The sequence below is a fragment of the Narcine bancroftii genome, chromosome 2 (genome assembly GCF_036971445.1).
Source record: "Narcine bancroftii isolate sNarBan1 chromosome 2, sNarBan1.hap1, whole genome shotgun sequence".
NCBI lineage: Eukaryota > Metazoa > Chordata > Chondrichthyes > Torpediniformes > Narcinidae > Narcine > Narcine bancroftii.
Genome location: NC_091470.1, coordinates 274,490,015 through 274,506,978, shown reverse-complemented (window position 1 = coordinate 274,506,978; position 16,964 = coordinate 274,490,015). Strand labels below are relative to the sequence as shown.

The following is a 16,964-nucleotide window of genomic DNA, read 5'->3' as shown; positions in this document are numbered from 1 at the left end:
GTATATAAATTGGCAACTGCATTTCTGATAACAGTGACTACATTTCAAGAATGCCTCTAAAGTGCTTTGGGATATAAAGAACTTCTGAATATCCCAAAAGTAACAAGGTTAGTGTAGCTGTTAGTACAATGCTATTACAACACCAGTGACCTGGATTTGAATTCACCGTTGTCTGCAAGGAGTTTATACATTCTTCCCATGACCTGTGTGGGTTTCCGCTCACCTTTCAAAATGCATAGGTTAATTGAGTGGGACAGGTTTCGTGGGCCAGAAGGGTCTGCTGCTGTATTGCATCGTTAAAAGAAAAGTGTTTCATTTCACATCGGACCATTCTCTCATTTCCTTTTTCCAACATACCAGGATGTGGACAAGAAGCTGCTCCTTAAGGTTGCCACATGTTTCATGCATCAGATCTTCCACACAGGGCTCTGAGATTTCTGGATTAAAGCCACAACAGTGTCGATCCAGGCGATCGTGAACCTGGGGGAAACATATTCTCATTATATGCAGGCAATTTGACGCGTCTGGAACATTTCCCCTTCTCAGGGATGTCTGTCAGTGATGGTGGCTTTCAGAAGACTGAATTTAATGTAAACTTCATAATTATATCACCAGCAAGCATAGAACTGTCAGCTACTATTACCCCCAAAATGCCTCTTTTTCTGCTGTGTGCTGAAGATTTAAATAGAAAAAGGAGATCTGGGTGGAGATCTGCCAACACAGCAAGGCAGAGTTGGCATCCGAACAAGTCTAAGTGGGAGCATTAGGGTAACTGCCGGGGGGAGGTCCACAAACTGACGTTTGAAAATTCACTCAGCCAGTGGGGAGGGGCGCGCGGGTGCCTTACCTGCCATGTACCACCGTCACACTTTTCCCCTCCCTCTGACATAACAGCTTATATAGCACATGGAGATTAAACCAAGTGCTGCTGATAAGTGGGGAACTCAGTAACTCATTTTGGGGATGTAAGCTCACACTTGACTGGAGAACAAACGCTTTTATTAGCTTAAAACACAGGTAGGGTTGACAAACAGGCTTCAGAGGGGTTCTGAGTTTAGGCGGGAAACCAGGGTTATATACGGGCCCATGGTGGAGGAACCAGGAGGTGGAACCAATTGTCAGTACAGCACATTTCTAGTGAATCCCAGTTCACTACATTCACCCCTTCAGAATTAAGGGTCTGTAGATGAAGAGAACAAGGATCAGAAGCCAGTAATAGACACAGAAGAGAAGTATTTACAATACTATTTACAGATTCAGTCACTCCGGTGGTCTGGAGATCCGGATGAAGTGCCATAACACTGGGGGGCCTTGGGCTCCTTGAGTCTCCTGGCCTGCCTGTGATAAAAGGGTAGGGGCTGGGGCTCCAGCTCAACAATAGAGCGCCTGAGCTTGTGGGACATCTGAGGCAATGGATCCTCTGTTCCGGCGGGTGCCAGGACCCTGATGGAGACTGTCCTCCCTGACAACTGGGTACTCCATGTAGGCATGCGTGGGGTCGGCATGGAGCAATTTTACCCTTTCCACCAGGGGGTTGGTCTTGCTTTTCCTCATGTGCTTCTTGAGAAGGACTGGACCAGGACTAGTGAGCCAGGCTGTGAATGTAGTCCCTGATGCCGACCTTCTGTCGAATGTAAACATGAGCTCATTAGGAATAGCATTAGTCACAGTTCATAGTAGTGACTGAATTGAGTGGAGCGCAATGGGGAGGACATCCTGCCAGTGCGAGTCTGGAAGGCCTTTTTGTTTCAGGGCAAGTTTTACAGCCTTCCAGATTGTGGCATTCTCTTTTTCAACCTGCCCGTTCCCCCAGGGTTGTAGCTAGTAGTCCTGCTGGATGCGATACCCTTCACCAGCAGGTACTGACGCAACTTGTTGCTCATGAAGGCTGAGCCCCGGTCACTATGAATATAGCTGGGATACCTGAACAGGGTGAAAATAGAGTCTAGGGCCTTCATAATGGATGAGGCGGATGTGTCCAAGTATGGGATGGTGAACGGGAAGCGGGAATACTCGTCGATGACTGAGAGAAAATAAGTGTTCTCATTCGTGGAGGGGAGAGGTCTCTAAAAATCGATGCTGAGCCGTTCGAAAGGCCTGGATGATTTAATCAGGTGCGCTTTCATGGGGTGAAAAAGATGCAGCTTGCACTCAGTGCAGACCTCGCATGACCTGGTCATTTCCTTGACGTCTTCTATCGAGTAGAGCAAATTGCGGGACTTGACAAAATGAGCCATGCAGTTGACCCCTGGATGGCAGAGCTCATTGTGTATGGTCTGTAGATGACCGGTGTGTGCAGAGGCACAGCATCCCCTGAACAAGGCATCTGGAGTGCCATCCACGGCCCAGGCCAGTAGGCGATGTCAAAACAGTAGGTGGAGAGTTCAATCCTCCACCTAGCAATTCTGTCGTTCTTGATTTTGCCCCTCTTGGCTTTGCTGAACATAATGCGACAGACAGTCCTCGAGGAGTGTAAATCTTCTCCCAGCCAGGTAGTGCTTCCAGTGCTTTTCAGCTTCTACAATGGCCTGATCCTCCTTTTCCACAGATGAGTTCTGGAGCTCATAGCCTTGAAGCATCCATGAGAGAAAGGCAACCGGCTTGCCTTCCTGATTGAGAGTAGCGGCCAGGGCTATGACCGAGGCATCACTTTCCACTTGAAAAGGTATATTCTCATCTACCACATACATGGCGGCTTTTGCAATGTAACTTTGGAGATAATTAAAAGCCCTCTGGGCTTCAGCCAAAAGGGAGAAAGTGGTGGCCTTTAAGAGGGGACGAACCTTGTCAGCATATTGAGGGACCCACTGGGTGTAATATGAGAAAAACCCCAGGCATGTCCTCAAAGCCTTTGTGGTTCTGGGGAGGGGAAGCTCTAACAGGGGGAACATCCTATCAGGGTCGGTGCCAATGACACCATTCTCCACCACGTAGCCAGTCATGTAGTCCTGAATACACATTTGTCAGAATTGTAGGTGAGATTCAGGGCTCTCACCCCATGGAGAAAGCTCTGGAGATTGGTGTCATGGTCTGCCACAGATGGTGACATTGTCGAGGTAGGGGAAGGTAGCCTTCAACCCATACTCCTCCACCATCCTGTCCATCTGCCGCTGGAAAATAGACATCCCATTGGTAATACTGAAAGAGACCCTCCGGAACTGATAGAGTCAACCATTAGCCTCAAATGCCATCTATGGGTGGTCCTCGGAAGGGATTGGCAGCTGGTGATAGGCAGCTTTCAGGTAGATGGTTGAATAGACCTGATACTGCGTGATATCGTTCACCATATCCGAAATATGAGGGAGGGGGTATGCATCCAGAAGTGTGTCTGTTAATTGTTTGGCTATAGTCAATCATTAACCTGGAATTGTTTTCCCCCTTTACTACCACCACTTGCGCTCTCCACGGGCTGGTGCTGGGTTCAATGATCCCCTCCTCCAGCAGGCGCTGGGTCTCCATCTTTATAAACTCCCTGTCTACTGTGCTGTACCTCCTGCTCTTGGTGGTGATGGGCATACAGTCGGCAGACAGGTTTTGGAACGGGAGAGTGTTGATGTTCAGCGTGGAGTGGCTACAAGTGGGTTCTGTTCCAAACTGTAACTGGGGGAAGGGAAGCAAAAAACTCCAAGGGCACACTTTTAAGGTGACACAGGAAGTCCAGACCCAACAGTGCTGGAGCACACAATTCATCCAGAATGTACATGTGAAATTTACAAAATTCCCTCCCTTCAAATGACAGATGAACTGTACAATGTTTGGGTACACGCGCCGAATGGAACTGGGACACTAGGAAGATTCAGTAATAAGAGGGGTACATTTTTAAGTTATATTTTTGCACAGTCTGTGAGTCTATGACACTTTCCGTGGAGCGTGTGTCAATCAGGCACTTGGTCGAATGTCCGTTTGCCTTCACCGTCACCATCGAGTTGCTGAGCTGGTGACGTCTATTCTGGTTGAGGACCAGCGATGCCAGGTTGCTGGAGATGCCATGTTCTTCCCTCGAGTGGCCCCCTCTGTCCTGAGTCAACCTGTGCACATAAGATGGCGCCAACCTCATGGTGCGGCAAGATGGTCGCCCTCCTTCCTCCTCTGACGATGATGATGGTGCTGAATTCAAAATCGGGCTGCTGCAGGATGGCCACCGAGCCTTTTTGCGCAATTTCTGTATGCAGCGGGTTGCGCATCAGGCGATCTTGAGCAAGTCTAGGGCAGACGACTTGGGGCTGGAATTGGATCCAGGAGTGGTACAGGATGTGGACTTCCCTGGACCTCCCTTCGTGTGGCAGACCCTCGCCCAATGACCCTTCTTCCCAAAGCTGGAGCACACCAAGTCTTTAGCCGGGCAGCAGGCACAGAGGTGCTGTCCCTTGCAACAGAAAAAGCACTCCCGGGCTCGGGAAGCTACGGGGGCTGCCGAAGCAGGAGCAGCTGGTCCTTGGAGGTGCTCACCCAAGAGCGCGAGTTCGCTGGCCTCAAGGTTGTTGTTCTCAAGATTGGCCTGTTCCAGTAATTTTGCCAGCTCAACGTGGCTAGCAAAGTCCTTCCTTCCCGACTTGAGCAGTCGCTGCCTCATGTACCTCAAGCGGACCCCTGCGATCAGGGTGTCCCAGATCTTCCCGGCCGTGGCTCAAAGTGGCCTCATACCTGCAGTTCTTAGCCAGCGTCTGCAGATCCAGCAGGTAGTTAATCAATTATCTGGGCCGTTGATGGCTTAGGGCGAGCCAGTGCCTCTCAAGGACCTCGTTCGAGGCCCTCATGTAGTGGGCCTTCAGCACCTCGACGGCGGCCTCGTACGTCAGACAGTCTCAGACGACTACATACCCCTTCATCCCTACCCTTGAGATGAGCACCAACTTCCGGAGCTGGTCTGTATGGAAGATGTCCCTGGTCGCGTTTAGGTAGGCCTGGAAGCAGACTAGTCAATATGCGAACTCCTCAGCCACGTCAGGGGACTGGGGGTCTATAAACAGCATACTGGGGATGAGCAACGCCTCCGTCCTTGTTTGTAAGCTAATAAAATTGTAGCGTAGATAAAAGCTCACGCTCGACTGGAGGGAGAACGCTTTTATTAGCTTACAACACAGGTAGGGTTCATGAACAGGCTTCAGAGGGGTTCTGGTTTAGGCAGCAAACCAGGCTCCAGGGGGAGGAGGCGGGAGGTGGGACCAGTTGTCAGTACAGGATACTTCTAGTACAGGGGGCCATGTCCCGTGAATGCTCGCCTCCCCTGGCTATGCTGCTTTGCCAATCACTGCCAACACCTAAACCAATCTGAATCTGGTGCGCTGAATTAGGCGATCATTAGTATGAGTGATATGAAGCCGAGAGAGAAGGCCAAATGTCGTATGCTAACCATTTTGTAGTGAATTGCCCTACTATTCACCAGCAGGATCCTGTCCTTTATTCATTTGACTCTTTAAATTTTGCTCCATTTCTGGCCTTGTCATTGGCCTCCTGGATTGTTTCAACAAAACTTGTAAGACTGGAAAGCTTCATCTTCTGATGAGCAACATTCTAACTTTCCAGGATCAGTAGCAAGGTGAACAGTTTTTGCTAATCAACGTTCCTGCAATTTTATTCCAGATTTTTTTGCATCTCTTTGAATTTCCTTTGGTAATTTCAGACAGATGTTTTGCATTTCACCTCCTCTTGGGTTTTGTTACCTTACACTAATAACTCTTTTAATCATTTAACCTATTCTACTTTCACCCTTTTTTGACAGGTTCAATTTTTCCTCCTCCTATTTCTTTGCTTCTTAGAACCCATTTATCTTGAAGTATTTCCATTACTAATAAAACATCGTTAACCTGAACAATTAGTTCTATTCTTTCTCTTCACAATGTTGCCTCTGCGTTGCAATTTTTTCTCTTTTCATTGCAATCTTACACCCTGTAAATTGTGCTTTGTCTTTTTCAATTTTATACTCTATTTATTATGAAAAACAATAAAAATGAAGAAAAGGGAACAAAACAGAAAATACAATATCATGTGTGTGCATACAGGATACTATCACCAATGTATATATTTGTATATATTTACATATAGTAATATGATTGGCTGAGAGCTGTAGCCACGTCTACTGGCAGGTCATAAAGGGCTGCTCCTAACCAGACCCAGGTCAATCTGGATTGGTTGACCTCGATGTACTACGCTCCAGTCTTGTGTTAATAAAAGCCTTTATTTGAGTCAACAAGTCTTTGATGTCTTTGATGTGCTAATATATATATATATATATATATATATATGTATGTATGTATATATGTATACACACATATTTATCAAGATCAAAGAATATAAATTTAATCCCCCCCTCCACTGTACTGGGTGAGGACAGATATGGTGCATCATGGATACCTGTATGAGTATTAAAGATTAACTGTTAGTCCACTCACAGAAGAACTCTTCTACCTGTACTGGGTATTTTGAGACAAATAAACTTAAAACTTAAACCTTCCACCCCAGCCACATTTTCTTCACCTTTCCCCCTACCGCCTGGAAGAAGATTCACAAGTATTCACACCAAATTCAAGAACATTTTTTCCCTTCTGAGATCAGAGTCTTGAATGAACCCCAGAATAGTAAAATTATGTTGCCTTTACCTCCATACCCACTGATCTCTCTCTGTAGCCCTTTTTACACAGAGATCTTACAATACTGCCATAAAGAAGACACGTCATTAAGTTGGCTTTGCCTTTTTACACTGAACCAAACAATGCCGACATAATGCGACTCAGTGCTGTGACTACCTCCGCTGCCAGTGTAAAGGCTCCCCCCCCATTCCACGTTCGTACTTTTTAACAGAACGGTGTGGCGCAATAAAGGTGCAATATTCCAGCCTTGAAGAGGTTGTGTAAAAGAGACTTGTAATTCTGCACTTTTGTTCTATGTCTTCAGATTTCAGATTTATTGAATGAGTACATACATACGTTCAGGCGCAGCAGAATTGGCATTCATCGGTAGTGCTAAAAATAAACTGTACACAGTGTAAAATATGTTTTAAAAAAAAGCAAAGAACTGTAAACAGATAACGAATGTAAGCAAAGTGACTGTGCAATTCAGAGAGAGAGCAAAAAGAAAATCAATAAAGTGCACAAGTAAGAGTCCTTAAATGAGTCTGTGATTGAGTTTGTCATTGAGGAGTTTGATGGTGGAGGATTAGCAGCTGTTCCTGAAACTGGTGGTCCGAGTCTTGTGGCACTTATATCTCTTTCCCCTTTCTTATATGGTACAACTCTGATTATGCAAAATGGTCGGGACCGGACCTATGTCAGATAAATATTTTTTTCGGATAACTGGTAATTTAAAAAAAAACAGCCTAGTAGCAACAGCAAATCATTTGTAACAGTGTTTAAACAACAACAAACAACAAGGGACGGCTTTTTAAATAATAAAATAATATTTAATTCTCACAAGAAAAATGCTGACCACCCGCTGATCTCCAAAACCTTCCCACCAAGGCCCCACTCCTGCCGGGAGACTGACATCCCCACTTCTGCTGGAGGCCGGACGTCCCTGCTCCTGCCAGGAGGTCGCACTCCTTGATGATGCCAGGACAAGGGATTCTTCCAACCACTTGCAGCTGGGAGACAATGGTGTGTAATTTGAGAGGGAGAGTTGGAGAGAAAAGTCGATAGGGGAAGGTAAAGAAGAACTGGATGGAGTTAACCTGAAACGAGGACAACCATTGTTCTAATTCCACTTCGGGTGAATTTTATTTCAACCTGTGAGGTAATTTCGGCTCCGAAAAAAATTCGGATAAATGATGATTTCTGATTTGTTTTGGATATCCTCATTTATCCACAATTTTAATTTTTTTTTTATAAATGAGGATATTGGAGAATCCAATTTTGGATAATTGGAGTTGTACTGTACCATGTATAAAATACTTACTGGGCTCCTCGCAAGACAACCTCTATCACTATCTTTGTAACTGTGACAATTAACTTGAACTTCAACTGGCTGAATTTCTGGTAAATACAATCTGCATCAGTCCCAATCCAGGGTTCCGGCTTGCAAAGTTGACCATTCTCTTTCTCCCACTGATGTTGCCTGGTCTGTTCAGTTGCTCCCCAACAGATTGTCTTTAGCTTCAGATTCTAGCAGTCTCTTGTATGCCTCAATTGTTGACTATTTGCAGGAACCTCCATTTTAATTTCAGATTATCAGCATCCGGAATATTTTGGTTTTAATCTTAAAGATAATTAAGAGCCAGACATGTGTCAATGAAAGGAATATTTTAAGAGGTGAAGAATATTGAAAGAAGGACCATGAATATTACTTGGAGGGATCAATTTAACATTAGCATGGAATGTAAGGCTGGGACTGAAGATTAGATATGAGTAGATGCCAAAAATATTATTAACTAGGTCTTTTCAAATAACGATTGTGGTCACATTCTAAACCAAGTCCCACTGGCTCGGGAATCTCAAAACTGACATAAGTATATGTTGTGAAGAAACCAAAAGAATTTAATGTGTACCAAGTGTCTAGGCCAGACAGGCAAGCTCCGAGAAAAAGAAACCTTATGGTCAGGCAAATCTTTTGAGCTCTCCCTCCTCATCTGAAGACCACCATGCTAAAAATCCTCTCCTCTGGAAGAAATTATTGTGTTGTTACTCTCCCATTTTCCCATATTTTAATTTCCCAACAAATATTGATGAAGTATGGATAGTTGCTATCAATCTAATGTCTTTTAAGTGTGTGAATTTACCTTGAACCACCTCTTTTAAAGGACACTGTTCTTGGCAGATGTGGTGCGGACTGCAGGATGTGTGGGATGGAAATTTATTTCCATCTGTACTTTAGTGCAAGACTTATGAATTTTATGGACATGCATTTCAGCCCATAGCCTCAATTAAACAGAGAGACATCAATTCCTTCTGTTCCTTGGATTATTTCAAGGCTGTTTGTTGAGTCTCCTTCAGTGTTTTTCTAATGGGAATCAAGTTTAATTACTTAAGGTTTGCTTCAACTTAAGTCTGGAACTATCCTCTTCATTCTTTCTCATGACTTTTTTGAGCTTTGATCATTGCAACCTACAGAAAATTAGAGGATAGAAAATATATTTCTGAATTCCTTATTATTAAATTGTATATGTAACTGAAAAAGAAAACTGATTGTTTATGGTTATCTTATTTAATCCATCCCTAGTCATAAAAAAAATGTTTGTTTTATTTCTAGTATCTAACCAACGGAGCCAAGAATTTGTGACCAACTGAATGGCTCTTGATGGCCCTCCAAAGGTTTGATTCATGCTGTTTCTCTGGCAGGTACTATTGCTAATACCAGGTAAAATAAATTTTAAAATTCTAAAATGCTCAGAAGCCAATAAATAGTTGTATAGTTGGGGATCAGGGAAGACCAGAATTGGAGAGCTTGATCAGGACAGAGGAGCTAACAGGATAAAGAGGGCAAGGTCATGGAAGGGTTTGGAAACAGAATGAAAACCTGGACAGGAAGTTTAATCATGGAGAGTCATAAGTGTACTAGAGTAAAACATTTTGGTTAGAGGTAGAAAATTTTTTGGAGAAAATATTAGGGGTTGAACTCCCACAGGATCCGATGTTGTTTTTGTTGAGTAATATTAAAGTGATTAGACCTAAATTAAGGTTAACTGTATCAAATTGGATTTTTATGACTTGCTTTAGCTGTTTTTAGGAAGTGCATAGTCATTACTTGGAAATCAGATACAGATTTAGGGTTGGAGAGACGGCATGCTGAACTGTGTAGTTGTATTCCATTTGAAAATATAGCATAATTGTTGTAATAAATATCAATTGTTTTTAAATATGGAGGCCACACTTACAATATGTTGGTTTAAAATTTTGAAAGACTGTCTGAAAGCTCATCCCATTGGTAACCTCCAGTTCCATTATTATTAGTATTGAGATTTTATGTCTTTTTTTACATTCTCCAAACTTCTTTCTTCCTTCTCTTTCTTTCTTTTCTTTTGGTATATTCTGAGGGGCAGGGTGCGTGAATGGAGGGAGGGAGAGGTATTTTTTTAAATAAATTTTTCTCTTGCAGCTTTATTAAATATATATACATTTATGTGGGTTTAAAATTCTGAAATAAAATTTAAAAAACCCTTGGAGAGTGAAGGTCTTCTCACCTTCCCATCTCTTTGGCCAGGATGTTTTCATTTGTTCAGAACACAGGGCCATAAATATACGGTCGTGCAGAAAATTTAGCCAATGTGCAGTTAGAACATGGTACTTGCTACCACAAAAATGATTCAGATAATCAAATAACACGGATGTACATGAAAGAGAAAGGAACACAGGAAGATTATGACCAGGCAAGACGGGAAGGAAGGTGTGAGAAAGTGCAAGGAACTATTGTGTACCAGGCAGGACAAATGGGTTGTTTCTCTGCTGTAAATACAATCTAAATTCTACTTAAGCAAAATATCTGAGTTGCCTTGCTGTGTGAGATAGCTGACAGAAGCAAAGAATGTCCTATTTTTATTTAGGTAACTTGGAAAGGCTGAAGCATTCTTGCATTTGGTTTAGTGACACGGTACAATGGACTGTGAAAAGCTAACTCCAGGACAGTGGGAACACCATCCAGTAGTGAGGTGGGGGCTAGCTGGTCTCTGAGAAGATACAGTGTGGAGATCAGCAGTGAAAGAATGTGTCACTACTTACAGAAATTTCATGGATTTTACAATCTCTTTAGGGTTTTTGAGTATTTCAATTCTATAAAGGGCTTCTTGTTTGTAATAAGTGAACCTTTCAGAAATCTTTCATTCAATTCATCAAATTAACATGAAAAAAAAGTTTGAGAAAAATGGCGCAGTCCTCATTATTGGTGCTGGGATGGGGTGTGCAAGGTTAGAATCCATTCTGACAAATGTTCTGGAGAGACTTAGCAGGTCACGCAGCATTTGTAGGAAGTGAAGGGTAACCAATGTTTCAGGCCTGGGCCCTTTGTCAGGAATAAGAAAAGAACAACAAATATTTGGGGAGGAGGAAGGGGAAGGTGGAGGAGCACAGGGTAACACGAAAGAGATAAATGCGGGAAAGTAGAAGAGGAAAGCTGAGGTAATGTGGGTGAGATCAGAGGACTATGAAGGTTAGCTCTCTTATAGGAGAAGGAAAGGGGATGGGGAACTGGAGTAAAGGAAACAGAGGGATAATGTTTAACACCACTAGAATCCATTGCATTTTGAGTTAACTTCATAATCTGTCTGAAGATCAAACTTGCAGCACAGGAACCAGGCATCCGGCTCAACGGTTCCATGCCAGCATTTACTCCGCACGCAAGCATCCTCTCATCTCACTCCTTGTAGCTTATATGTTTAAATGTCTCTTCCACTACTCTCTGATATGTTTATCTAGCTTCCATTGAAATGGAACTACTTACCTCATCCTGTTCCTTATAGTCATGATTTCAACATTCCTACCACTCTTTGGATAAATGAGCTTCCACCAAATTCCTGACCAAATTTATGAGGGGTTTTATATTTACAATACTTGCTTCTGGACTTGACCACAAGTGGAAACCATTAAACAGGATTTGCAGGGCCAGTTAATGATGCGACGGAAGATTGGTTTATTGAATGATACTAGAAATGTCATCAAAGGCATTTATGTACAGTATCTGAGGATACTGCAACTGTAATATCATCTCTGGCTCAGTTTATCATCTCTGGAGGGTTTTTGTGACAAAGATTCCAGTGCTTTCCTCACTGGCATCACACCACACTTTTCCAGCTCATGGAAAATTTTATTCTTCTCCCATGATGAGAGAGCAGGAGTTGGTGTGTGTTGAAGTTCCTGTCCTTGTCATCCACCCTTATGCTGCTCCAATCCTGGCTCTTGTGTGGGCCTGATTTTTATTGCTCTACCGCAGCATCCATGTGTGCATTTGAGATCCCTATTAACATTCCCCACTGAGTCAGCAGTGCATGCTATGGTCCGAAGGTAGGGGCGGAGGAGCATTGCTATGGAAAAAAAGGCATCTCTCAAAAAGAGTCAATTATTTCCTCTTTCCCTAAGTAAAAGTCAGATTGATTTTTCATTGTGCCACTCAAAAAGAGCTGGCCCCTTCAGCATCCAAGGGAAGCTGACTCCATGGAATATGGAGTCATTCTGACTCATGACCACAGGTAGCTTGAACAGGAAGTGAAGGCTGCACGCTGATCCATAAAAATAATATACAGTTGGAAGAACACTCGGTCGAAATGGGTAGAAGTGGCAAGTCAATGCATTTCGATGATCAAATATTGGGCATGAGAATTGCAGGCACCTTGAAAAGTTGGCTAAAAATGTTTACATTCTCTGTGGGGGAATGCATTGCTTTTTATCCGTTTTTGTTTGAACATTCGGTTTTCATTTAAGCTATTGGGAGAGTTTGTTTCAGTATTTGGCCATGGTAATTAATGTCTGCTCTGCAGGGTCATGACTAATCAGTGAATTGCTTCCAGACCAGGGCATTTTTTAAAAAGACTATTTAATGAATCCCAGCACTAACATGACAGCTGCATTTTATTTTTGCTGCAAATCTTGTTGTTTCTAATATCCATGTCAGTCAGTGGTGCCTTGGTGCAACTGTGACAAAAAAGAACTACCCATTTGTTTCCTCACAATTTATTTTGAGGTATTTGGTAGTGTGCTACTTTGGGCAAACATCCAACCAGAGAAAAGTAGAGGAACAGTGGTAAACCTGGAGAGAGCAGTTGACACCACCAGCATTTGATGGGGAGCCATATTTTAAAAACAGAAGTCCAAACTGAACCTGGAATTTTCCATTATCTCAGTTTGATGTCCTGAAGATGAACAAGTGCCCAGACTCTTGAAGGGGTTAGGATCAATTATTTTCCAGTGCCAATGACAATTCTTTCCCTCCACCTCAATGTGGACGTGGCACATGCTGAAGGAATCAAAGTGTCTCCTTCTCCTATAGTACTCCTGTGCCTTCAAAATCCCCATAGATCTGAAGCCTCCTTTTTATTTGAGTGTGTATTCTGATCGTTATTTCTTTCTACTTTACCAACACCATTTTTGATTTTGTGGCAGCAGTGTAAGAGCCTCTTTTGTATGGGACACCTTAGAAACAGGCCCTTCAGGCCATCTTGCCCATGCCAACCAAACCATCCTACCCACGCAAGTCTTGCCTCCCTGCATTTGGCCAATATCCTTCTAAACTCATCTTATCATTGTGTCCATCCAAATGTTTTTTATACGTTGCAATAGTACCTGCCTCAACCACCTCCTCCACCAGCCCATTCCATGGACCACCACCCTCTGTGCAAACATGTCATCCCTCAAGTACCCTTTTAAATCTCTCCCTCATTCACTTTCAACCTCTTGTCCCCATTTATTGATTCCCCCTATTCTGGGCAAATGACTTGGGGCATTTAACTGATCTATCCCCCTCATGATTTTGTACACCTCCATGAGATCATTCTTCACCTTTCTGTGCTTCAAGGAGGAAAGCCGTAGCCTGCACAACCTCTCCCTAATGCCCTCATCTTCATAAATCTCTGCACCCTCTCCAGCTTCATAACACCTTCGCAATAGTGTGGTGACCAAAACTGAATGCATTACTCTAAATGGGACCTCACCTACATCTTATACAACTTCCAACAATACTCTGACTGATGAAGGCCAATTTGCCGAAAGCCTTTTTGACCACTCAATCTACCTGTGATCCTAATCCTTTTCTCTGGGAATCCCTCTGAGCTCCCAAGGTCGAATGGGGGTGCAATCTGACCAGGCTGTAATACTGCAAACAACAAGAAAACTCAATTTCTTCATTCACTAACAAATAACTCCATTTGTTTCCCTGTAAAGACATCTCTTTGATGAAGGACCCAGGAAACAATCAAAGCTATAGTTTGAGGCCCCGTGCACTCCGAGTGATTGCATTGAAATTGTCACAGTTTGAAGGAGTAGACAAGTGAATGGTCTTAACTGAACTGGCATATGATTGCATGTGTGTGGACATCTGTGTGAGTTGAAGGCAATGTGCTTGATAATCCATAGATGATTGAACTTGAAACTTAGAATTTTGAGGTAGGGGTGGAGGAGCATTGCAATTGAGGAAAGGAAACTCCTGGAAAGGGAACTAGAAACCCAAAATGTTGATCTGCAGATGTGTTTGAAATTAATTAATTAAATTTTAAAAAATCTTTAATGGACCATAAAACTACTGGATTGTCACAAAGGCTCATCTGGCTTGCCAATCTTCTTCTGAGAAGGAAATTGGCTAACTTTATCTGATCTGCCCACACATGATGCCAGTCCTGCCTATGCTAATTGTTTAGTTATTGGGGTGGACCACGTAAACATCGATCTTACTTATGTTGTTCATGTTCCTTGAGCATGTGATTTAGTGTAAGGTGGTTTATGTTAGTGAATGTGACTTTGTGTGTGTTAATATACCTGATTTTCAGCATGTGTAGGTCTCAACAATGAAGACGCTGTTTACATCAGGTACCGCACGGATGGCAGTCTCTTCAATCTGAGGCGCCTGCAAGCTCACACCAAGACACAAGAGAAACTTGTCCGTGAACTACTTTGCAGACGATGCCGCTTTAGTTGCCCATTCAGAGCCAGCTCTTCAGCGCTTGACGTCCTGTTTTGTGGAAACTGCCAAAATGTTTGGCCTGGAAGTCAGCCTGAAGAAAACGGAGGTCCTCCATCAGCCAGCTCCCCACCATGACTACCAGCCCCCCAACATCTCCATCGGGCACACAAAACTCAAAACGGTCAACCAGTTTACTTATCTCGGCTGCACCATTTCATCAGATGCAAGGATTGGCAACGAGATAGACAACAGACTCTCCAAGGCAAATAGCGCCTTTGGAAGACTACACAAAAGAGTCTAGAAAAATAACCAACTGAAAAACCTCACAAAGATTAGCGTATACAGAGCCATTGTCATACCCACACTCCTGTTCGGCTCCGAATCATGGGTCCTCTACCGGCATCATCTACGGCTCCTAGAACGCTTCCACCAGCGTTGTCTCTGCTCCATCTTCAAAATTCATTGGAGCGACTTCATCCCTAACATCGAAGTACTCGAGATGGCAGAGGCCGACAGCATCGAGTCCACGCTGGTGAAGATCCAGCTGCACTGGGTGGGTCACGTCTCCAGAATGGAGGACCATCACCTTCCCAAGATCGTGTTATATGGCGAGCTCTCCACTGGCCACCGTGACAGAGGTGCACCAAAGAAGAGGTACAAGGACTGCCTAAAGAAATCTCTTGGTGCCTGCCACATTGACCACCGCCAGTGGGCTGATATCGCCTCAAACCGTGCATCTTGGCGCCTCACAGGGCAGCAACCTCCTTTGAAGAAGACCGCAGAGCCCACCTCACTGACAAAAGACAAAGGAAGTAAAACCCAACACCCAACCCCAACCAACCAATTTTCCCCTGCAACCGCTGCAACCGTGTCTGCCAGTCCCGCATCGGACTTGTCAGCCACAATCGAGCCTGCAGCTGACATGGACTTTTACCCCCTCCATAAATCTTCGTCCGCGAAGCCAAGCCAAAGAAAGAAGAGGTCAATGCGAATGAATAAAAGGATATGTGTTCAGATGCTTGAAACACCAATATGTGAATCAATGAGTTTTTCTCCGAGTGTTAATGTGTATATTCAGATGAGTAAAAACTTGCATATGTGTACAAATTATTTCAAAACCAGTTTAAGTCATATATCATGTAAATTTCTAAATCAGACTGCAATGCCAATATGTTGTGGAACTTCAACTTTGTATTTCTTTCCATCTCATTTTCCTGTGATAGGGCCTTGAAACCACCAGTAAGCAAGAATGTATAAGAATGCATCATTATTAATCCACTGGGGCAGAGTTACTTCACCCAACTTCCTCCACATCTGTTTGATGCTATACTTAACCTTCTTAACCATATAACCATTTAAGGAGTGGAAACAGGCCATGTCGGCCTTTCGAGTCCGTACTGGTTCACTAGAACAACTCCACTAGCTCAAACCACCCGCTCACCGCCAATAACCTATCTTTGTTAAACTTCATGACAGCTGCTTTAAATTCTCAAAAATAAATCTGAAAAGTTAAATATATCCTTGTTTCTTTGTTCAGCTCATTTGGGTTGTATGTAAAAAGACTGTTTAAGAGTGGAAAGGGATGTTTTTGGTTGAAAGTGGACAACAAAGGTTTATTTGCATTGTGAATCCCAGTAACAAAAATCATCTCATCATTTACAACGGCATCTAATTTAGATTTTCTTTTAAAAAAACTTCAGAACCATAAAAATTGCAGATTATATAATCGATCAAAACAACAGTTATTTTGTCATAGTAAAGAGTTGAAAGGAGTGCTTCATTGACCCATGGTTATTCAAACGACATTAATTTCTGTGTTTGGACACTCCTTCCAACTGTAGGGTCATCACTATATTGTAAGTAGTGCTCTGCTGCCCTTCCGCATAAGTACAAACTGTTATCCCCTCACTAAGCTTCTGTGAGGTCTGACTCAACTGCAGAAGGCACCAGGAGTAATGTAAGCCAGTGGGTGACATGATAATAATGTTTCACAACCTAGCTATGTCTATAATAGGCATTGAAAGACATTTATGTCAGATGCTGCCTCAAGAAGGCAGCCAATATATAAAGACTCTCTGTCACCTTGGTCAGGATCGCTTCTCACTGCTACTTACAGGGGTAAGGTACAAAAGCCTGAAATCCAGCATCTTTAGGTTCAAGAACATTTTTTCACCCCCCCAACAACCAGAGGACATAGGTTCAAGGTGAGGTTTAAGAGACTTAATAGGTTACTTTTCTAAACAGAGATTGGTGGTTGTATGGAATGGGCTGCCAGAGGAGGTGGTTAATGCAGGAACTATTGAATTTAGAGGGATATGGGCAAAATGTAAGCAGATGGGTCTAGTGTGTGGGTGGGACGTTTTAGTCAGTGTAGGCAGGTTGGGCCAAAGGGCCTGTTTTCTCTCTGTATGACTCTGTAACCATCAGGCTCT

At 43.3% G+C, this 16,964-nt stretch overlaps 2 protein-coding genes across 4 annotated transcripts in view; one reads left to right on the top strand and one right to left on the bottom strand.

The window, feature by feature from the left end:
• The window catches only part of pomgnt2 (protein O-linked mannose N-acetylglucosaminyltransferase 2 (beta 1,4-)), a 130,948-nt gene that overhangs the window by 106,333 nt on the left and 7,651 nt on the right, over positions 1 to 16,964 (top strand). For all 3 annotated transcript variants that reach the window (XR_011352153.1, XR_011352157.1, XR_011352156.1), the window contains one exon: positions 9,181 to 9,288. The gene's annotated coding sequence lies outside the window, so the exon portion shown is untranslated. The remainder of the gene's footprint in view (positions 1 to 9,180; positions 9,289 to 16,964) is intronic.
• gask1a (golgi associated kinase 1A) overlaps positions 1 to 16,964 on the bottom strand; it is a 39,127-nt gene that overhangs the window by 20,802 nt on the left and 1,361 nt on the right. The window contains exon 2 of the mRNA XM_069920970.1: positions 358 to 480. Coding sequence (XP_069777071.1) covers positions 358 to 480 — 123 coding nt within the window. The remainder of the gene's footprint in view (positions 1 to 357; positions 481 to 16,964) is intronic.